The sequence below is a fragment of the Siphateles boraxobius genome, unplaced genomic scaffold (genome assembly GCF_051911475.1).
Source record: "Siphateles boraxobius isolate OS27281-9 unplaced genomic scaffold, OSU_SipBor_1 74, whole genome shotgun sequence".
In the NCBI taxonomy this organism is placed as follows: Eukaryota; Metazoa; Chordata; class Actinopteri; order Cypriniformes; family Leuciscidae; genus Siphateles; species Siphateles boraxobius.
The window spans coordinates 362,002-382,001 of NW_027509202.1; the positions used below are offsets into that span (position 1 = coordinate 362,002).

Genomic DNA, 20,000 nt, shown 5'->3' on the forward strand with positions numbered 1-20,000 from the left:
TGACCCTGCCCTTGATAAAACACAGTGGACTAACACCAGCAGCTGACATGGCACCCCAGACCATCACTGACTGTGGGTACTTGACACTGGACTTCAGGCATTTTGGCATTTAATTCTCCCCAGTCTTCCTCCAGACTCTGGCACCTTGATTTCCGAATGACATGCAAAACTGAGCAACAGTCCAGTGCTGCTTCTCTGTAGCCCAGGTCAGGCGCTTCTGCCGCTGTTTCTGGTTCAAAAGTGGCTTGACCTGGGGAATGCGGCACCTGGAGCCCATTTCCTGCACACGCCTGTGCACGGTGGCTCTGGATGTTTCTACTCCAGACTCAGTCCACTGCTTCCGCAGGTCCCCAAGGTCTGGAATCGGTCCTTCTCCACAATCTTCCTCAGGGTCCGGTCACCTCTTCTCGTTGTGCAGCGTTCTTTGGCACACTTTTTCCTTCCCACAGACTTCCCACTGAGGTGCCTTGATACAGCACTCTGGGAACAGCCTATTTGTTCAGAAATTTCTTTCTGTGTCTTTCCCTCTTGCTTGAGGGTGTCAATGATGGCCTTCTGGACAGCAATCAGGCCGGCAGTCTTACCCATGATTGCGGTTTTGAGTAATGAAACAGGCTGGGAGTTTTTAAAAGCCTCAAGAATCTTTTGCAGGTGTTTAGAGTTAATTAGTTGATTCAGATAATTAGGTTAATAGCTCGTTTAGAGACCCTTTTCATGATATGCTAATTTTTTGAGACAGGAATTTTGGGTTTTCATGAGCTGTATGCCAAAATCATCAGTATTAAAACAATAAAAGACCTGAAATATTTCAGTTGGTGAGCAATTAATCTAAAATATATGAAAGTTTAATTTTTATCATTACATTATGGAAAATAATGAACTTTATCACAATATGCTAATTTTTTGAGAAGGACCTGTATAGGGCCCTATAAAATCCGTTTTATTTTTTCCCAAAATCCGTTTTATTTTTTCCCAAATTCCGTTTTTTCCGTTTTAATTTTGGGGAATTCAGTTTTTTTCACCCTTACTTAAATTTATTGAGGTAACAGACATTTACTCTTACTTTTCAGCAGAAATACTACATGATGCAACATAACACTTCACTCTAACAACAAAATATGGTTAGGAGCTTTAAACTGTCCAGTAAAATAAATGATATTAGTTTATATAAGTTTAAATAAAAGTCACACTTCTCTCTCGCGCACTGTCGAGCGCGGTCTTGGACACACTCGGACGGTCTCTCTCGCGACAGACGCGGTGTTCACGGAGGGTGTGTGTGTGTTTGTGCGTGAGTGACAGAGAGACGGAGGGAGAGCAGGGAAAGGAAATGCAACTGAAAGCAATATGTGGCGGCCAGTGTTCATTCTACGCCACGAATTATGTGTTGGAAACACTTCATAAAAGTCACGTGCGAACTGCTCGGCTGGGCACTGAGGACTTAGCGTCAAGTTTCTTAACTTTTTTGCCGATGAAAGCAGAGCCGTGGAGAGCCGCTTCGCCATGCTTTCATTGTTTTGATGCCGTCGTCGGAGCAGAAATGACGGGAGAGGTCGTGTCTCCAGATTTTCTTCCCCCGGTCTACATTTTCCCCAGACATACGTTCTTCTCCCACACAAAAACTAAATTGCGTTAAAAATATGTAAAATTCCGCGTTAACACTAGATTTCGCGTTAATTGGCCAATTTCGCGATTCCGTCCGTGATTCTGTGATCGCGGAAATAATAGGGCCCTACTATTAGTAGTTCATTTAAGCCATTAGTTTATCACATATTTATAATGATTTAATTACTTAAATATGGGAGAGAAACCATAATGAGCGTTTTTTAATTGCCTATTCCGCATCTCAAGGCACGCATAAAGCTTGCCACAAAGAACCGACAAAAGTAATGATTATGCATGAAACATTTGAATTGTTTATTTTTGAATTTAACTAGTGTTTTCTGTCAGTGTCAGCTACAAAGATAAAGTTGACTATGCTGACTCGCCATCTTCGCAGTAGTGAACGCGCCTATAGAGAGAAATGCACACTTCGAATTAGCCTACATACACAGAGAGTAGCCAATTTCTTTTCGTTTTTATCGTTTTGTTTAAATGTAGACATTTCAAGCTTTTTATAGATATACTTCTCAGGACTGTGAGGCAAGTATCGCTGTGTTTCGGTTCATTTATGAGACGCGCGGGCGCCTCCATTTGCTTCTTATTTATTTATTATTAATCCAGTCAATTTGTTGATGAAACATTGATTAAAATGTTAGGTTATACTAAAATATTAAAAAATATGTTTTAAATATAAATATATATTATTTATTTTACTATATTCAAGTTATTCTAAAAAATACTCTAAAAAAAATAAGAAATGTATAAAATACTACATTAAAGTTGTACTAAAAATACTTAAAATTAATTTTACAAATATTAATATATATAAAAACTATTTTAGATATTCAAGTTATACTAAAATACACTGAATATATTTATAATATTTAAAAAAAAATTCTAAAAAGTATTTTAGTTCAACTTGAATATATAAAATATTTGACAACTATTATAAATATATAAAAACTATTGTAAAGTATTTTTAGTTTAACTTAAAAAATACATTCAAGTTATACTAAAAATAATTCTAATTTTTTTTTTTAAATTATTCAAAAATAAATTTGTTTACGAGTGTTACCTCATCATCAGTGTGTTAACAGGTGTGTTACCTCATCATCAGTGTGTTACCTCATCATCAGTGTGTTTACAGGTGTGTTACCTCATCATCAGTGTGTTTACAGGTGTGTTACCTCATCATTAGTGTGTTAACAGGTGTGTTACCTCATCATCAGTGTGTTTACAGGTGTTACCTCATCATCAGTGTGTTTACAGGTGTGTTACCTCATCATCAGTGTGTTTACAGGTGTGTTACCTCATCATCAGTGTGTTTACAGGTGTGTTACCTCATCATCAGTGTGTTTACAGGTGTGTTACCTCATCATCAGTGTGTTTACAGGTGTTTTACCTCTTCATCAGTGTGTTTACAGGTGTGTTACCTCTTCATCAGTGTGTTACCTCATCATCAGTGTGTTTACAGGTGTGTTACCTCATCATCAGTGTGTTTACAGGTGTGTTACCTCATCATTAGTGTGTTAACAGGTGTGTTACCTCATCATCAGTGTGTTTACAGGTGTGTTACCTCATCATCAGTGTGTTTACAGGTGTGTTACCTCATCATCAGTGTGTTTACAGGTGTGTTACCTCATCATCAGTGTGTTTACAGGTGTGTTACCTCATCATCAGTGTGTTTACAGGTGTGTTACCTCATCGTCAGTGTGTTAACAGGTGTGTTACCTCATCATCAGTGTGTTTACAGGTGTGTTACCTCATCATCAGTGTGTTTACAGGTGTGTTACCTCATCATCAGTGTGTTTACAGGTGTGTTACCTCATCATCAGTGTGTTTACAGGTGTGTTACCTCATCATCAGTGTGTTTACAGGTGTGTTACCTCTTCATCAGTGTGTTACCTCATCATCAGTGTGTTTACAGGTGTGTTACCTCATCATCAGTGTGTTTACAGGCGTGTTACCTCATCATCTGTGTGTTTACAGGCGTGTTACCTCATCATCAGTGTGTTTACAGGTGTGTTACCTCATCATCAGTGTGTTTACAGGTGTGTTACCTCATCATCAGTGTGTTTACAGGCGTGTTACCTCATCATCTGTGTGTTTACAGGCGTGTTACCTCATCATCAGTGTGTTTACAGGTGTGTTACCTCATCATCAGTGTGTTTACAGGTGTGTTACCTCATCATCAGTGTGTTTACAGGTGTGTTACCTCATCATCAGTGTGTTTACAGGTGTGTTACCTCATCATCAGTGTGTTTACAGGTGTGTTACCTCATCATCAGTGTGTTTACAGGTGTGTTACCTCATCATCAGTGTGTTTACAGGTGTGTTACCTGTTTAAATCTGGCCAGCTCCTTCAGGGCTCGTCCCCACTGCTGCTTATAGTGGAGTTTAGATTTAGTTGCCGATTCCAGTTTCCTCTCCAGTTCCACCTTGATAATAAAACCGTATGAGTTGCTTCCCAAAACAGACTTTGTATATTGCTATATGTGGTGTGTTGATTAGTGTGTGTGTGTGTGTGTGTCTGACCTTCTCGAGGGTCATCAGGTTGATCTCGGACTGTAATCGGACCTCAGGCCGAACGCTCTGCTGATCCCGGAACTGCTGAAACTCCTTCTCCAGATGCTTGTGTTTATTCTCAGACTCCTGCATCTTTAAGAGTGAAAACAACATGATCATTTAGCACAACACAAATGAGGAAAAAAGGGCAAAAAATGATCACTCAAGTTAACCCTGTAAAGCTTGACATATAATCTAAAAACACCTACTTCTTAACATTAATAAACTATTTTTTTAATCATATTTGATACATCAAGACCGGCTTTTATGGCTCATATTGTTTGATATAGAGAGAATATGGAGGAAAAAAACATTCTAAGTTATGTTAAGAGGAATAATGTGCAATTTGGTGCAGATGCTGATATTTATATTTTAATGGCTTGTAAAGTAAATCATTGAGATCTTTATAACAGCATAGCAGATACTTGCATAAAATGTATATAAATATCAATATCTGCCAATGATAGATCTTAGTAAGGTATTTAAATGCTTAATGATCAAACCACTGTAGTTTTAAAATCCCCCTGTGGTGGAAATCCAGTTTTTAATGTTGTTTATGTGTCTATGTGGTGTTTTTAATATGCTTTAAGACAAACCATGTGTAAATTCATAAGTCGACAGCATTGCTGAGTATTTTCTGCTTAAAACTGCAGTGAACCAAAGACAGTCTCAAAAACACGCTTTGAAATCGCTGGTGTTTCTGACGTCACAAACTACCTTGTAACCAATCAGATCAACGTGTGATCGTCAACCAGTGGATCTCTGAGTGAGTGAGTGAGTGGAGGCGGGGCTCATTTGCATATTCATAGAACCACGCATACTAAATGAGGCAAGGGTGTCGAGTTACATTCAAGATATTTTAAGACATGAAGGAATTTTTTAAAAGGAAAAAACATTTCAATATGTAATTTTGGTGATCAAAGATGAGTTTTAAGGGATACAATTACTGATTACTTTAAAACAATGTAATGCAATACGATGATGATTGAGAGATAAAAAAAAATAAACCTTCCTCAAAAGCCTGATTTTCTAAAAAATGATGTCTGTTACTGTCTAATCAAGTAGTTGCTTCAGTTGAGTTAAAATATCACTAACAATATCAACAATATTCTTGAGTTTACTTGATAAAATCATGTCAGATTCGGCACAGAAAGACTCGAGCTGAAGGAGGACGTTTGAACAATTACACTAAAAGACTTTTACTTGATAAAAGAGCCTAAACTCTCACCCAGACACAGAAGGACTGGAGGAGATTGTGTTTATCAGATCATTTAGAGACCTTACAAATGTGTGTTTCAAATATAATACAGTAGCTTTATAGGGTTCAGTCGTTAAAATCTGTTGAAAAACTCACAGGCTCACTTCTCACATTCAGCTCTGAGGTGAAGCACAGTTTAAACTGAGAGAACTGTGTGTGTGTGTGTGTGTGTGTAACATGTCTCCGTCGGGCAGCGCATCCATCAGCTTGCGAGCGGCTACCGCTGAAACACTTCAAGAGTGTTAGACAGCGTCCAGTCCAACTAAAACCTTACAAGCGCTCTCCATTCTCTGACAGAACGCAGACGCTCCAGATCTGACACTGCTGTTCGCAAACGAGGAGATCGTGTCCAGAAAGAGGAGGATTCTGCCTGGATAAACCGGTTAGTGCGTGTCGACGCGGGACAAATGTATGTTTACACGTTGCTGACACCAGAGGGAAGGCGCTGTGTACGCTCTCATCTTCTCCTCTCGCGTGTCAGAAACCTACTTTGCTTGATTTGTTAGCGCTGTGCGGCCCAGATGTTTTCTGGGAAGAAATGAGACGGCAGACTGAAGTATTTCAGTAGGTGTGCTGTCTGAGGGAAGATGTTCTCACGACGCTGAAAACTCTGCTGTTGGTCTGGTGATTAATTACATCAGTGATAACGAGAACTTCTGGGAATTATCTACACGTGTGAAACGCAGAAACATGCCAATAACAAACATTCACTATTATCTTAGAAAACAGATCAATTAAAAATCTTTCCAATCCTAAACTTTTGACTGGTAGTGTGTGTGTTTATATATATATATATATATATATATATATATATATATATATATATATATATATATATATATATATATATATATATACGCACGCACACACACACACACACACACACACACACACACACAAACAAAAAAGTTTTGGGTCGGAAAGATTTTTAATGTTTTTAAGAGAAGTCTCTTCTGTTCACCAAGGCTGCATTTTTTTAATTAAAAATAGAATAAATAAATATAGTTAAATATTATGACAATTTAAAATGACCATTTTATATTTTAATAGTTTTTGCTCAAGAATTGAACATTTATGATTATTATCAGTTAAAAACAGTTCTTTACATTTTTATTTCAGTATTAGTTGATAAAAAGTTTTGAGCATCAAATCCGCATATTAGAATGATTTCTGATCACAGGAATAGATTTTACATTTGAAAATATATTTAAATAGAAAACAGTTATTTTAAATTGTCATAATATTTAGCAACATTACAGTTTTTTTGTATTTTTAATCAAATAAATGCAGCCTTGGTGACCAGAAGACACTTTTTAAAAACATTAAAATTCTTACCGATCCAAAACTTGTGTGTAGCAATAAATTAAAGTGCGTCTTTAAGAAAAAAGAAAGAAAAGACAGGAGAAAAAAACACACATAACTCAACGAAAACGCTGTGAAATATGATGCAACATGAGCAGATCTGAAAGTGATGCTGCCATTTCCACATTTCATTGTAATCGTGACAGAATAGATGTAGTTGTAATTGTGAAGGAGCATTTGTCACTTTTTTGCCTCAAGCCCCGAATATTTCTGACCCTTATGGCAACATATGAAAGTCTTCAAAAACAGAGAAAAACCAGATCAAATCCAGACTTTGCAATGTTTTCAAGAAACACCGACACAGACTTCAGATCAGCACACAAAACTTTCAGATATTATTAGCGATGCATCGATATAAAAGATTTGCCCGATACCGATAATTCTTTATATTTGAAAGCTGATAAATCTAAATCCAAATGGTTTATATAATTTCTGAGATCCTGATTACAGAAACAAAGTCTCACCATTAAAATCCATGTTCCAAACACACAATTATAATTGTATGTATCCGATATGACAGAACATGTTGCACTGAACTGTATTTTCCTTTATTGAAGAGATTCCAATCATATTTCGAGCAATTCAGAATCATCATGGTACAACTGTTATAGAGTCACATGACCAGAACAATGAGTCACATGACTAGCACAATATTACTGGCTTTACTTCAGTAACCCAGAGACTTTCAGACGAGTCTGTTGAACGAATCTGAATCGATTCTGATCTTAGTTTTCTTCCCGCCACACACGGAGAATATTTTATGATGCGAAATTATTGTAAACACAGTCAGTTATGTTAACCTCATAAAAAAAAAAGATTTCCTTTTCCTTGAATGCCTCCCTTGTCTGGCTTATGCTACTCAAATGTCTGAAACTTTGTATTTTGAGCACTTCTTTGCGTAGTTTGCCTAAGACTCGCTTGCCGTATTCCTCATTTGTAAGTCGTTGGATAAAAGCGTCTGCTAAATATAACAACACGTCACTTCTCAGATATTACAAGCCTGACAAACGCAGATCCAGCATGTAAAGTTCAAGATCACACCTCTATATCTCTAGATTAGCAGTAAACCACTTCACTTAAGAACGGGTGGATTAGCGAGTGTTGACATCAGTCAGTGATCCAGCAGGCGTGACCTCGTGACCTCACGACCCCAGGGTCACAAGGCCCCTCCCAGCTCACGCTTCAGAAGGGCAGAGATCATCTCACGGGTCGTGTGTGTGTGTGTTTACCTGCTGTCGCTGCCGGCTCAGCTGATCCTCGAGCTGCCTGACCTTTGACCTCTCCAGCTCCACCTGGTGGTCGCAGTCCTCTCGCAGACGCCGGCTGCTGTCCTGTAGCTCTCGCATGCTGAGCTCGTGTTCAGATCGCATCTCACGCTGGAGTCGCTGTGTCTAAAGCAGAACACACAGTCAGACACCAGTGGAGCTCATGCTGGACGGTGGCACGTGGTTATATATACACACTTCAATTAAATACATTTTGAAATAACATAATAACAATAAACGAGGCTCAAACATCCATTTCGTAACAGACATGTGTGTTTATTTGAGCACGTCCGTCAAAGAAACATCACACTAAAGCCTGTGAAGCATTGAAATAAATATCAGTAAATAATATTAACTTAAAGGACCCATATTGTCAAAACTGAAATTTCCTGGCTGTTCATGATAAAGAGGTCTAGAGGCAATTAAACTACCATATACGTTTCAAAACAGTCGATCCAGAGAAAAATGCACACATCCTGCATAAAGTAGCTGTCAGAACTACTCAGTCCCCGCCTTCAGTCTCCTCCGACACTCATAAAACAACAGGCCAATCAGAAGAGAGGCTCATGAATATTAAGTAGACGGGCCAAAATCGTGGCAGAGCTCCTGAGAAAGCAGCTGTAAACATATACTGAGATGGTTTTTGGTACTTATACCGCAAATATATATTCTTAAAGACATCAAAACCTAAAATAAAACTTCAGAAAGTTATACAATATGGGACCTTTAAATAATATAATAAAGTTAAATATTTAAAAACACATTTGTTTAATACTTCCTCACACAGACGCGTGACATAGCCTATACGAGCAGACACACCATCTCTTTTTTGTGTGTATCTTCATGTTTTCTACTTGATGTAAAAGCTCTGAAAAGCAGATTTTATCTTCCACAAGGGTGAGGCATTTAATTTGTGTTTGATTTAGCGCTGCCAGAGAAAGCTAAACTAAAATCACCAGCGCGTGTGAAACACACTTTACAAATAAATTTACCACGTCTAATAACAAGCACAAACTGTGTTAAAAAGAATCTGACGTGCATGTAAAAAGGGAGGCGATCTATTCTACTTTACCACAGTAAAGAATGTGAATATAAAGCGAACCAAGACATGTTTATAATCCCCTGCGAACATGAGTGAAGATTTGGGAAAAGGAACAAGAGATTCCATGTCCAGTGGAAGAATAACTTCTGGAGTAGTGTTAAATTCGCTGATGATCGGGTGACCGGATACTAAGCCCAAATACAAAACACAATACTAAGCCGTCATCCGTCACGAATCCAGACTTTTGGTTGCGATGTAACATTTAATTGCTAACCTGTTATTTATTTTGTAAATAAAGCTTTGTGCTTCACTCCTGTCATAATATTCATGTGAAACAGCGTTCACATACAAACAAATACTAAAGCCATGCTGTGGTGCTCAAGTTTACATGCAAGCAACCTCACCTCGGCCTCAGCGTGAGCCAGCGCTCTCTCTCTCTTCTCCAGATCACACAGGGTTTTCTGCAGCTGTTCCTCCAGGAGACTGTACTCCACTTCCTGGGAAACAACAGCTCATAAAACTCATTGAAACTGCTATAGATTCACATTCAAATCATTTCATTCCGGTCATTATTTGCTCTCCGTCATGTTCTTCCAGTTAGCGGTCGGCCGATAAATCAGCAAAGCCGATATTTAGCATTTTTGCAATTATCGCCATCAAAAGCAGGACTTTTATTTTGACAGCACTGAGAACGCATTCTCCATCCTTGTTTGTTTATTGCCTCTGATTTATGGAAGCTTGTTTCCACCATGAAGAAATATATTCATGGTGTATATATAGTTTATATCCACTATTCAGAGTTTTGAGTTTATATCCACTATTCAGAGTTTTGAGTTTATATCCACTATTCAGAGTTTTGAGTTTATATCCACTATCAGAGTTTTGAGTTTATATTCACTATTCAGAGTTTTGAGTTTATATCCACTATTCAGAGTTTTGAGTTTATATCCACTATTCAGAGTTTTGAGTTTATATTCACTATTCAGAGTTTTGAGTTTATATTCACTATTCAGAGTTTTGAGTTTATATCCACTATTCAGAGTTTTGAGTTTATATCCACTATCAGAGTTTTGAGTTTATATCCACTATTCAGAGTTTTGAGTTTATATCCACTATCAGAGTTTTGAGTTTATATTCACTATTCAGAGTTTTGAGTTTATATTCACTATTCAGAGTTTTGAGTTTATATCCACTATTCAGAGTTTTGAGTTTATATCCACTATTCAGAGTTTTGAGTTTATATTCACTATTCAGAGTTTTGAGTTTATATCCACTATCAGAGTTTTGAGTTTATATCCACTATCAGAGTTTTGAGTTTATATCCACTATCAGAGTTTTGAGTTTATATCCACTATTCAGAGTTTTGAGTTTATATTCACTATTCAGAGTTTTGAGTTTATATTCACTATTCAGAGTTTTGAGTTTATATCCACTATTCAGAGTTTTGAGTTTATATCCACTATCAGAGTTTTGAGTTTATATTCACTATTCAGAGTTTTGAGTTTATATCCACTATTCAGAGTTTTGAGTTTATATCCACTATCAGAGTTTTGAGTTTATATTCACTATTCAGAGTTTTGAGTTTATATCCACTATTCAGAGTTTTGAGTTTATATCCACTATTCAGAGTTTTGAGTTTATATTCACTATTCAGAGTTTTGAGTTTATATCCACTATTCAGAGTTTTGAGTTTATATCCACTATCAGAGTTTTGAGTTTATATCCACTATCAGAGTTTTGAGTTTATATCCACTATCAGAGTTTTGAGTTTATATCCACTATCAGAGTTTTGAGTTTATATCCACTATTCAGAGTTTTGAGTTTATATTCACTATTCAGAGTTTTGAGTTTATATTCACTATTCAGAGTTTTGAGTTTATATCCACTATTCAGAGTTTTGAGTTTATATTCACTATTCAGAGTTTTGAGTTTATATTCACTATTCAGAGTTTTGAGTTTATATCCACTATTCAGAGTTTTGAGTTTATATCCACTATCAGAGTTTTGAGTTTATATCCACTATTCAGAGTTTTGAGTTTATATCCACTATTCAGAGTTTTGAGTTTATATTCACTATTCAGAGTTTTGAGTTTATATCCACTATTCAGAGTTTTGAGTTTATATCCACTATCAGAGTTTTGAGTTTATATTCACTATTCAGAGTTTTGAGTTTATATTCACTATTCAGAGTTTTGAGTTTATATTCACTATTCAGAGTTTTGAGTTTATATCCACTATTCAGAGTTTTGAGTTTATATTCACTATTCAGAGTTTTGAGTTTATATTCACTATTCAGAGTTTTGAGTTTATATCCACTATTCAGAGTTTTGAGTTTATATTCACTATTCAGAGTTTTGAGTTTATATTCACTATTCAGAGTTTTGAGTTTATATTCACTATTCAGAGTTTTGAGTTTATATCCACTATTCAGAGTTTTGAGTTTATATCCACTATCAGAGTTTTGAGTTTATATTCACTATTCAGAGTTTTGAGTTTATATTCACTATTCAGAGTTTTGAGTTTATATTCACTATTCAGAGTTTTGAGTTTATATCCACTATTCAGAGTTTTGAGTTTATATTCACTATTCAGAGTTTTGAGTTTATATTCACTATTCAGAGTTTTGAGTTTATATTCACTATTCAGAGTTTTGAGTTTATATTCACTATTCAGAGTTTTGAGTTTATATTCACTATTCAGAGTTTTGAGTTTATATTCACTATTCAGAGTTTTGAGTTTATATCCACTATTCAGAGTTTTGAGTTTATATCCACTATCAGAGTTTTGAGTTTATATCCACTATTCAGAGTTTTGAGTTTATATTCACTATTCAGAGTTTTGAGTTTATATTCACTATTCAGAGTTTTGAGTTTATATCCACTATCAGAGTTTTGAGTTTATATCCACTATTCAGAGTTTTGAGTTTATATCCACTATCAGAGTTTTGAGTTTATATCCACTATCAGAGTTTTGAGTTTATATCCACTATTCAGAGTTTTGAGTTTATATTCACTATTCAGAGTTTTGAGTTTATATCCACTATTCAGAGTTTTGAGTTTATATCCACTATTCAGAGTTTTGAGTTTATATTCACTATTCAGAGTTTTGAGTTTATATCCACTATTCAGAGTTTTGAGTTTATATCCACTATTCAGAGTTTTGAGTTTATATCCACTATTCAGAGTTTTGAGTTTATATTCACTATTCAGAGTTTTGAGTTTATATCCACTATTCAGAGTTTTGAGTTTATATCCACTATTCAGAGTTTTGAGTTTATATCCACTATTCAGAGTTTTGAGTTTATATCCACTATTCAGAGTTTTGAGTTTATATTCACTATTCAGAGTTTTGAGTTTATATTCACTATTCAGAGTTTTGAGTTTATATCCACTATTCAGAGTTTTGAGTTTATATTTCACTATTCAGAGTTTTGAGTTTATATCCACTATTCAGAGTTTTGAGTTTATATCCACTATTCAGAGTTTTGAGTTTATATCCACTATTCAGAGTTTTGAGTTTATATTCACTATTCAGAGTTTTGAGTTTATATCCACTATCAGAGTTTTGAGTTTATATCCACTATTCAGAGTTTTGAGTTTATATCCACTATTCAGAGTTTTGAGTTTATATCCACTATCAGAGTTTTGAGTTTATATCCACTATCAGAGTTTTGAGTTTATATCCACTATTCAGAGTTTTGAGTTTATATTCACTATTCAGAGTTTTGAGTTTATATTCACTATTCAGAGTTTTGAGTTTATATTCACTATTCAGAGTTTTGAGTTTATATCCACTATTCAGAGTTTTGAGTTTATATCCACTATCAGAGTTTTGAGTTTATATTCACTATTCAGAGTTTTGAGTTTATATCCACTATTCAGAGTTTTGAGTTTATATCCACTATCAGAGTTTTGAGTTTATATCCACTATTCAGAGTTTTGAGTTTATATCCACTATTCAGAGTTTTGAGTTTATATCCACTATTCAGAGTTTTGAGTTTATATCCACTATTCAGAGTTTTGAGTTTATATTCACTATTCAGAGTTTTGAGTTTATATCCACTATTCAGAGTTTTGAGTTTATATCCACTATTCAGAGTTTTGAGTTTATATCCACTATTCAGAGTTTTGAGTTTATATTCACTATTCAGAGTTTTGAGTTTATATTCACTATTCAGAGTTTTGAGTTTATATCCACTATTCAGAGTTTTGAGTTTATATCCACTATTCAGAGTTTTGAGTTTATATTCACTATTCAGAGTTTTGAGTTTATATCCACTATTCAGAGTTTTGAGTTTATATTTCACTATTCAGAGTTTTGAGTTTATATTCACTATTCAGAGTTTTGAGTTTATATCCACTATTCAGAGTTTTGAGTTTATATTCACTATTCAGAGTTTTGAGTTTATATTCACTATTCAGAGTTTTGAGTTTATATTTCACTATTCAGAGTTTTGAGTTTATATCCACTATTCAGAGTTTTGAGTTTATATCCACTATTCAGAGTTTTGAGTTTATATCCACTATTCAGAGTTTTGAGTTTATATCCACTATTCAGAGTTTTGAGTTTATATCCACTATTCAGAGTTTTGAGTTTATATCCACTATTCAGAGTTTTGAGTTTATATCCACTATTCAGAGTTTTGAGTTTATATCCACTATTCAGAGTTTTGAGTTTATATTCACTATTCAGAGTTTTGAGTTTATATTTCACTATTCAGAGTTTTGAGTTTATATTTCACTATTCAGAGTTTTGAGTTTATATTCACTATTCAGAGTTTTGAGTTTATATCCACTATTCAGAGTTTTGAGTTTATATTCACTATTCAGAGTTTTGAGTTTATATTTCACTATTCAGAGTTTTGAGTTTATATCCACTATTCAGAGTTTTGAGTTTATATTCACTATTCAGAGTTTTGAGTTTATATCCACTATTCAGAGTTTTGAGTTTATATCCACTATTCAGAGTTTTGAGTTTATATCCACTATTCAGAGTTTTGAGTTTATATTCACTATTCAGAGTTTTGAGTTTATATCCACTATTCAGAGTTTTGAGTTTATATTTCACTATTCAGAGTTTTGAGTTTATATTCACTATTCAGAGTTTTGAGTTTATATCCACTATTCAGAGTTTTGAGTTTATATTCACTATTCAGAGTTTTGAGTTTATATCCACTATTCAGAGTTTTGAGTTTATATCCACTATTCAGAGTTTTGAGTTTATATTCACTATTCAGAGTTTTGAGTTTATATCCACTATTCAGAGTTTTGAGTTTATATTTCACTATTCAGAGTTTTGAGTTTATATTCACTATTCAGAGTTTTGAGTTTATATCCACTATTCAGAGTTTTGAGTTTATATTCACTATTCAGAGTTTTGAGTTTATATTCACTATTCAGAGTTTTGAGTTTATATTTCACTATTCAGAGTTTTGAGTTTATATCCACTATTCAGAGTTTTGAGTTTATATCCACTATTCAGAGTTTTGAGTTTATATCCACTATTCAGAGTTTTGAGTTTATATTTCACTATTCAGAGTTTTGAGTTTATATTCACTATTCAGAGTTTTGAGTTTATATTTCACTATTCAGAGTTTTGAGTTTATATCCACTATTCAGAGTTTTGAGTTTATATTCACTATTCAGAGTTTTGAGTTTATATTTCACTATTCAGAGTTTTGAGTTTATATCCACTATTCAGAGTTTTGAGTTTATATCCACTATTCAGAGTTTTGAGTTTATATCCACTATTCAGAGTTTTGAGTTTATATCCACTATTCAGAGTTTTGAGTTTATATCCACTATTCAGAGTTTTGAGTTTATATTCACTATTCAGAGTTTTGAGTTTATATTTCACTATTCAGAGTTTTGAGTTTATATCCACTATTCAGAGTTTTGAGTTTATATCCACTATTCAGAGTTTTGAGTTTATATCCACTATTCAGAGTTTTGAGTTTATATCCACTATCAGAGTTTTGAGTTTATATCCACTATCAGAGTTTTGAGTTTATATCCACTATTCAGAGTTTTGAGTTTATATCCACTATCAGAGTTTTGAGTTTATATTCACTATTCAGAGTTTTGAGTTTATATCCACTTTTTGAGTTTATATCCACTATTCAGAGTTTTGAGTTTATATTCACTATTCAGAGTTTTGAGTTTATATCCACTATTCAGAGTTTTGAGTTTATATTCACTATTCAGAGTTTTGAGTTTATATCCACTATTCAGAGTTTTGAGTTTATATCCACTATTCAGAGTTTTGAGTTTATATCCACTATTCAGAGTTTTGAGTTTATATTCACTATTCAGAGTTTTGAGTTTATATCCACTATTCAGAGTTTTGAGTTTATATCCACTATTCAGAGTTTTGAGTTTATATCCACTATTCAGAGTTTTGAGTTTATATCCACTATTCAGAGTTTTGAGTTTATATTCACTATTCAGAGTTTTGAGTTTATATCCACTATTCAGAGTTTTGAGTTTATATTCACTATTCAGAGTTTTGAGTTTATATCCACTATCAGAGTTTTGAGTTTATATCCACTATTCAGAGTTTTGAGTTTATATTCACTATTCAGAGTTTTGAGTTTATATCCACTATCAGAGTTTTGAGTTTATATCCACTATTCAGAGTTTTGAGTTTATATCCACTATCAGAGTTTTGAGTTTATATCCACTATTCAGAGTTTTGAGTTTATATCCACTATTCAGAGTTTTGAGTTTATATCCACTATTCAGAGTTTTGAGTTTATATCCACTATTCAGAGTTTTGAGTTTATATCCACTATTCAGAGTTTTGAGTTTATATCCACTATCAGAGTTTTGAGTTTATATCCACTATCAGAGTTTTGAGTTTATATCCACTATTCAGAGTTTTGAGTTTATATCCACTATCAGAGTTTTGAGTTTATATCCACTATTCAGAGTTTTGAGTTTATATCCACTATTCAGAGTTTTGAGTTTATATCCACTATTCAGAGTTTTGAGTTTATATCCACTATTCAGAGTTTTGAGTTTATATCCACTATTCAGAGTTTTTTCCTCACAATTCCGAGTTTCTCACAATTCGGACGTTTCAGATTTGTGAGGTATAAACTTTCAATTGCAAGAAAAAAAAAAGTCAGAACTTTCATTTTTAAAAAGTCAGAATTCCTTTTTTTATTTCATGGCAGAAACAAGCTTTCATAACGTTTTACAAATCTATCTAATAAATTATTAGACACAACGGTTAAACATCAGTATACAAAAAAAGTTATTAGTATTATTAAGCTATTATTAGTAATAGAGGAAGAATTATGGCGTTTGATAAGAACTGATAAGAAAGTAAACATGTACCTTGATATGCAGTGTAAGTCGCTTTGTATAAAAGCACCAAACGCATAAATGTAAAAGTTTGCCTTTCTATCGTCAGCATTCAGCAAGTATGCATATATATTATTAAAACAAGTCTTTGAAAATAAGCATTTAATTTCACAAACCTTGGTGAGTCGAGCAGTGAGATCTGAATAAATATTATGTAAAATAAAAATTCATTTAATTTCAGCAATTGTTATTTAGTGTTTTTACTATTATTAAATTAAATAGCATTAAATAAAGTCAATATCAGTCGACAACTAATTCCACTCCCGTAGAACTCCTGTATGATCCGAAACTCTGTATGATCCGAAACTCTGTATGATCCGAAACTCTGTATGATCCGAAACTCTGTATGATCCGAAACTCTGTATGATCCGAAACTCTGTATGATCCGAAACTCTGTATGATCCGAACACATGATGATCTTTAATGCTCTTTTACACACAAACTAATGCGCTACTTTATTTGAGGAACAGAGCCACGTTTAAATCCTGCCATGCAACAAAACAGCCTGAACATTCATATAGTGAATTCTATTTCTCGTGTGATTTAACCCTTTATGCAGTCAGTGTGTGTGTGTGTGTGTGTGTGTGTGTGTGTGTGTGTGCGGACCTTTTTCTTGATGAGAGCCTCTCGCTGCTGATCTCTTCTTCTCCACTCCTCCGCCAGCGCCTGCATGTGACTCAACTCCTTCTGCTTCAGCTGAACACACATAGAGGGCTTCATATGTTGTTGATGTACGTGACGTCGTGACGTAAAGCAAGTCGTGATTCTCGCGAGATCTCAAACTTGCATTGCTGGTTTTTCCAGCGGATCAGATGAACTGAGCCGATACCTGATTATCAAACATGTCTTCCTGCATCTCCTTCCACAGTTCCAGCTCCAGCGCTGCCTTGTACTCCAGGGTTTCTCGAGGTCGCGTGAGTGTTTCTGACGCCCCGTGACCCTGAGGAGGAGCCACTGCTGCCTGCAAACAAACATTACCCATAATCCTCCTGTTCAAGACGCATTAACATTCACAGATACTCCAGAAACTAAACTAGCTGTAGAGCGTTGGCGCTTGCAACGCCAAGGTCATGGGTTCGATTCCCAGGGAAAGCAAGAACTGATAAGACTGTAAATGTGGACCTTGAAATGCAATGTAAGTCCAAATGCATAAATGTAAAAGTAAACATCTGATACCTGTGAGGATTCAGAGACGTGGATTTCTTGAGCTTTCACAAAACCCAGATCTTCAAGAACGCTCACGTAACAGAGTTCAGCCAACTTCTCAGACCTGCGGACACAGAATTCAGTTCAACCTGCTTTAGCCTGGAAATACTTCATCTAAATAGACTGATCAGATGAAAATCCAAATTTTAATGTTGTTTATATGTCTATGTGGTGTTTTTAATATGCTTTAAGACAAACCATGTGTAACTTCATAAGTCAACAGCATTGCTGAGTATTTTCTCCTTAAAACTGCAGTGAACCAAAGACAGTCTCAAAAACACGCTTTGAAATCGCTGGTGTTTCTGACGTCACAAACTACCTTGTAACCAATCAGATCAACGTGTGATCGTCAACCAGTGGATCTCTGAGTGGAGGCGGGGCTCATTTGCATATTCATAGAACCACGCATACTAAATGAGTCAAGGGTGTCAAGTTACATTCAAGATATTTTAAGGCATGAAGAACTTTAAGGAAAAAACATTTAAATATGTAATTTTGGTGATCAAAGATGAGTTTTAAGGGATACAATTATTGACTACAATGGCGTCTAATGTCTCCCAGCATTCTACAAAACATGTTCTTTTGTGCTGTGAAAAAGAAAGAATGATGTCAGAATGTGCATTTTTGAGTGAACTGTCCCTTTAAGAGAAATGCTCCCTCACTTAGATATTTCACATAGTGTGTTTCGAGGCCGCCATCTAGAGGTGAGACCCGTGCGCTGCGGGGACTGAGCAGAACATGATCCAACAACTGAATATAGTCCTGTAAACTCGCCCAGAGATATGCAAGTATGTTTAACTTTATCTGCATGCATAAAGTACAAGCAACCTCCGGTAATTACTGACAGAATCTTAATTTTTGGGTGAACTAACGCTGTAAGGTTCAAGTGTACGCTTGAGGACCGGGCCTGAGATGACACAAACCCGTGGGCTTTAATGATGGGAATCCTCTCAGAACAGCTCTGTCTCCAGCGCTGCCGGCCCGACGGGTCCAAGAACCGGGATTTCTCCGAGCTGAGGAGACGAGACAGCTGAATACTGACAGAACCCAGCAGAACATCAGGAGAACTGGGCTCTCGGTGCCACATCTCCACCAGCAGAGGAACCCTGAACACACAACAACAACAACTCAAACCAACCAACAAGTATTTTGTGTTTTCATCAGAGGCAAGGCAGGTTTATTTATAGAGCACATTTCATACACAATGGCAATTCAAAGACTCTCTGTTGTCCATCTTCTCCTGTCGGCCACCGTAACTTCTGTTGGGTGCAATTCGCAACCTCACCACTAGATGTCGCTAAAAATCACAGTGTACCTTTAAGAAAGAAATTCACAAATGTAGCCTTTCAGCCGTTTCGACAGCCCTACTGACCTGAGGAACGTGTCCTGAAGCTGATTGGGCAGAGCGGCGAAGTCAAAGGCACAGAAGGACTGTGGGAGAAACACCTCTGTGTTCTTCTTCACCTCCACCGCTGGACTCGTCATGATGGGAGACGCACTGCCGAAGAACGGGTACGCGTATCTGCAACCAGAGGAAACCGCGTAACACTTCAGAAGAGTCCGTTCATGTTCCCAGAGTCTCCTGGGTTAGAAATTCAGAACTGCGAGATATAAAGTCAGATTTGTTTTGTAAGTCAGAAATGTATAATTTACTTTATAACTCACAATTCTGACTTTATAACACAATTCTGACATCCTTTCTAAGAATTTCGACTCAATGTCTCAATTTAATACAATTCCTATATTTATAAAAAAGAACAGTGAACATAAGTTTACAAGTGGTTAACTCATAAAAAGAAATTGAGAGCCACAAACATGTATATTCAACTCTTTTTATTTTAGGTGCACTTGGGTTCATTAAAACAGAACCCAACTCTATATTTCAAATGCATACAATGAATAGACAGGATTTTGATGCAAGATGAAAAAACTATGCTGAAAATTGGATAAATCTGAACAGTCGCTAGGGGTGGGGCGGTATGGATTTTTTCTAACCGCGGTTGAAAAGCAAGATTTTCCTGCGGTATGGCGGTAAACCGCTTTAAATAGCCAACCCACATTTCTTACAACAAAATTTTATTTGACACAATTTCATTTACTAAATGGCATAAACAGGCTTTACTCCCTTGAAACTTAAACTGGAATGTCACTGTTTCTGTCAGTGCGACTTCCCGAACAGGCGAACACGCACACGCACACATCACTTTTGGAGTAAAAATTTAAATTGCAGATGCAGTGCACCGCGATGCATCACTATATCGATTTGAACTGAATCGATGACATGATAATCGTAATCGAACCGAACCGTGAGACCAGTGTAGGTTCACACCCCTAGATAC

General features: G+C 35.5%; 1 protein-coding gene across 2 annotated transcripts in view; it reads right to left on the bottom strand.

Moving 5' to 3' along the window:
- The window catches only part of cep120 (centrosomal protein 120), a 48,904-nt gene that overhangs the window by 12,041 nt on the left and 16,863 nt on the right, over positions 1 to 20,000 (bottom strand). For both annotated transcript variants that reach the window (XM_077217542.1, XM_077217543.1), the window contains 9 exons: positions 19,034 to 19,183; positions 18,585 to 18,767; positions 17,632 to 17,725; positions 17,285 to 17,416; positions 17,062 to 17,151; positions 9,496 to 9,588; positions 8,014 to 8,175; positions 4,135 to 4,257; positions 3,939 to 4,037 (listed from right to left, as the gene is read on the bottom strand). In XM_077217542.1, the coding sequence (XP_077073657.1) occupies positions 3,939 to 4,037; positions 4,135 to 4,257; positions 8,014 to 8,175; positions 9,496 to 9,588; positions 17,062 to 17,151; positions 17,285 to 17,416; positions 17,632 to 17,725; positions 18,585 to 18,767; positions 19,034 to 19,183 (1,126 nt within the window). The remainder of the gene's footprint in view (positions 1 to 3,938; positions 4,038 to 4,134; positions 4,258 to 8,013; positions 8,176 to 9,495; positions 9,589 to 17,061; positions 17,152 to 17,284; positions 17,417 to 17,631; positions 17,726 to 18,584; positions 18,768 to 19,033; positions 19,184 to 20,000) is intronic.